This window comes from Aphanomyces invadans (assembly GCF_000520115.1).
Source record: "Aphanomyces invadans strain NJM9701 unplaced genomic scaffold supercont1.27, whole genome shotgun sequence".
NCBI classification, from domain to species: Eukaryota; Oomycota; class Saprolegniomycetes; order Saprolegniales; family Verrucalvaceae; genus Aphanomyces; species Aphanomyces invadans.
Genome location: NW_008580172.1, coordinates 309,263 through 309,940, shown reverse-complemented (window position 1 = coordinate 309,940; position 678 = coordinate 309,263). Strand labels below are relative to the sequence as shown.

At 52.5% G+C, this 678-nt stretch overlaps 1 protein-coding gene across 1 annotated transcript; it reads right to left on the bottom strand.

The window, feature by feature from the left end:
* Positions 1 to 156: 156 nt before the first annotated feature.
* On the bottom strand, positions 157 to 475 carry H310_10604 (hypothetical protein; the record flags this gene model as incomplete). The annotated part of the gene is made up of 2 exons (XM_008877033.1): positions 157 to 180; positions 281 to 475. The coding sequence occupies 2 exons, from the start codon at positions 473 to 475 to the stop codon at positions 157 to 159; spliced, it is 219 nt and encodes a 72-aa protein (XP_008875255.1).
* Between the last annotated feature and the right edge of the window lie 203 nt (positions 476 to 678).

The window sequence follows — 678 nt, the reverse complement described above, 5'->3', positions numbered from 1 at the left end:
GAGGTTGATTCGCCACAACTATCCCCTCAACGCCTCGCGACTTCAGCAAATCTGATGTTGTTCCCCTGTGGGGGCCAGCGTTATCTTGCTGGATGACTATTCCCTTCCTCAGCTGCGAACGAGGGAAACGCGACAAAATCGCCGGCACGACTTTGTCTACGATGGCGTTGGAATATTCCTCTGCGCACACCGTCTGCGGCACGGTGAGAAGCGTTTCCTTCGGCTGATTTTTGCTGCTTCTTGTGGCAGGGACGACATCAACAAACGGCCAAATACCAACCTTGCCGTCAAAGGTCTTCTTCGCGTGGTGGTCGAAGCTTGGCCTTGCAATCGCCGCGAGGAACATGACTTTCGTAATAGGGCTATTCGACTTGACTTCGCGTTTGGCGACTTCTTCGTCTTCGTACACGTAGAGCTTATGTTTGACCTTCGTCAGATAGAACCATTTTTCGTTAACATGTACATACTCGTACATGCTGGCGAAAACATGGCGTCCATTCGACGAAGGTCGAAGTTCAAGGCGAACTTCAACCGAGCGTCTTGGTTGGCCGGCGTCAGGAACGGCTTGACATAGCTTGAGCGGGCCTTGAGCCTTGAAACTTCCTTGATGTAGTTGAGGATGGTAGTCTTGGGGATTTGGCATGCATGGGCAAGTGAGCGCAAGGTCTGGTGGCGGTC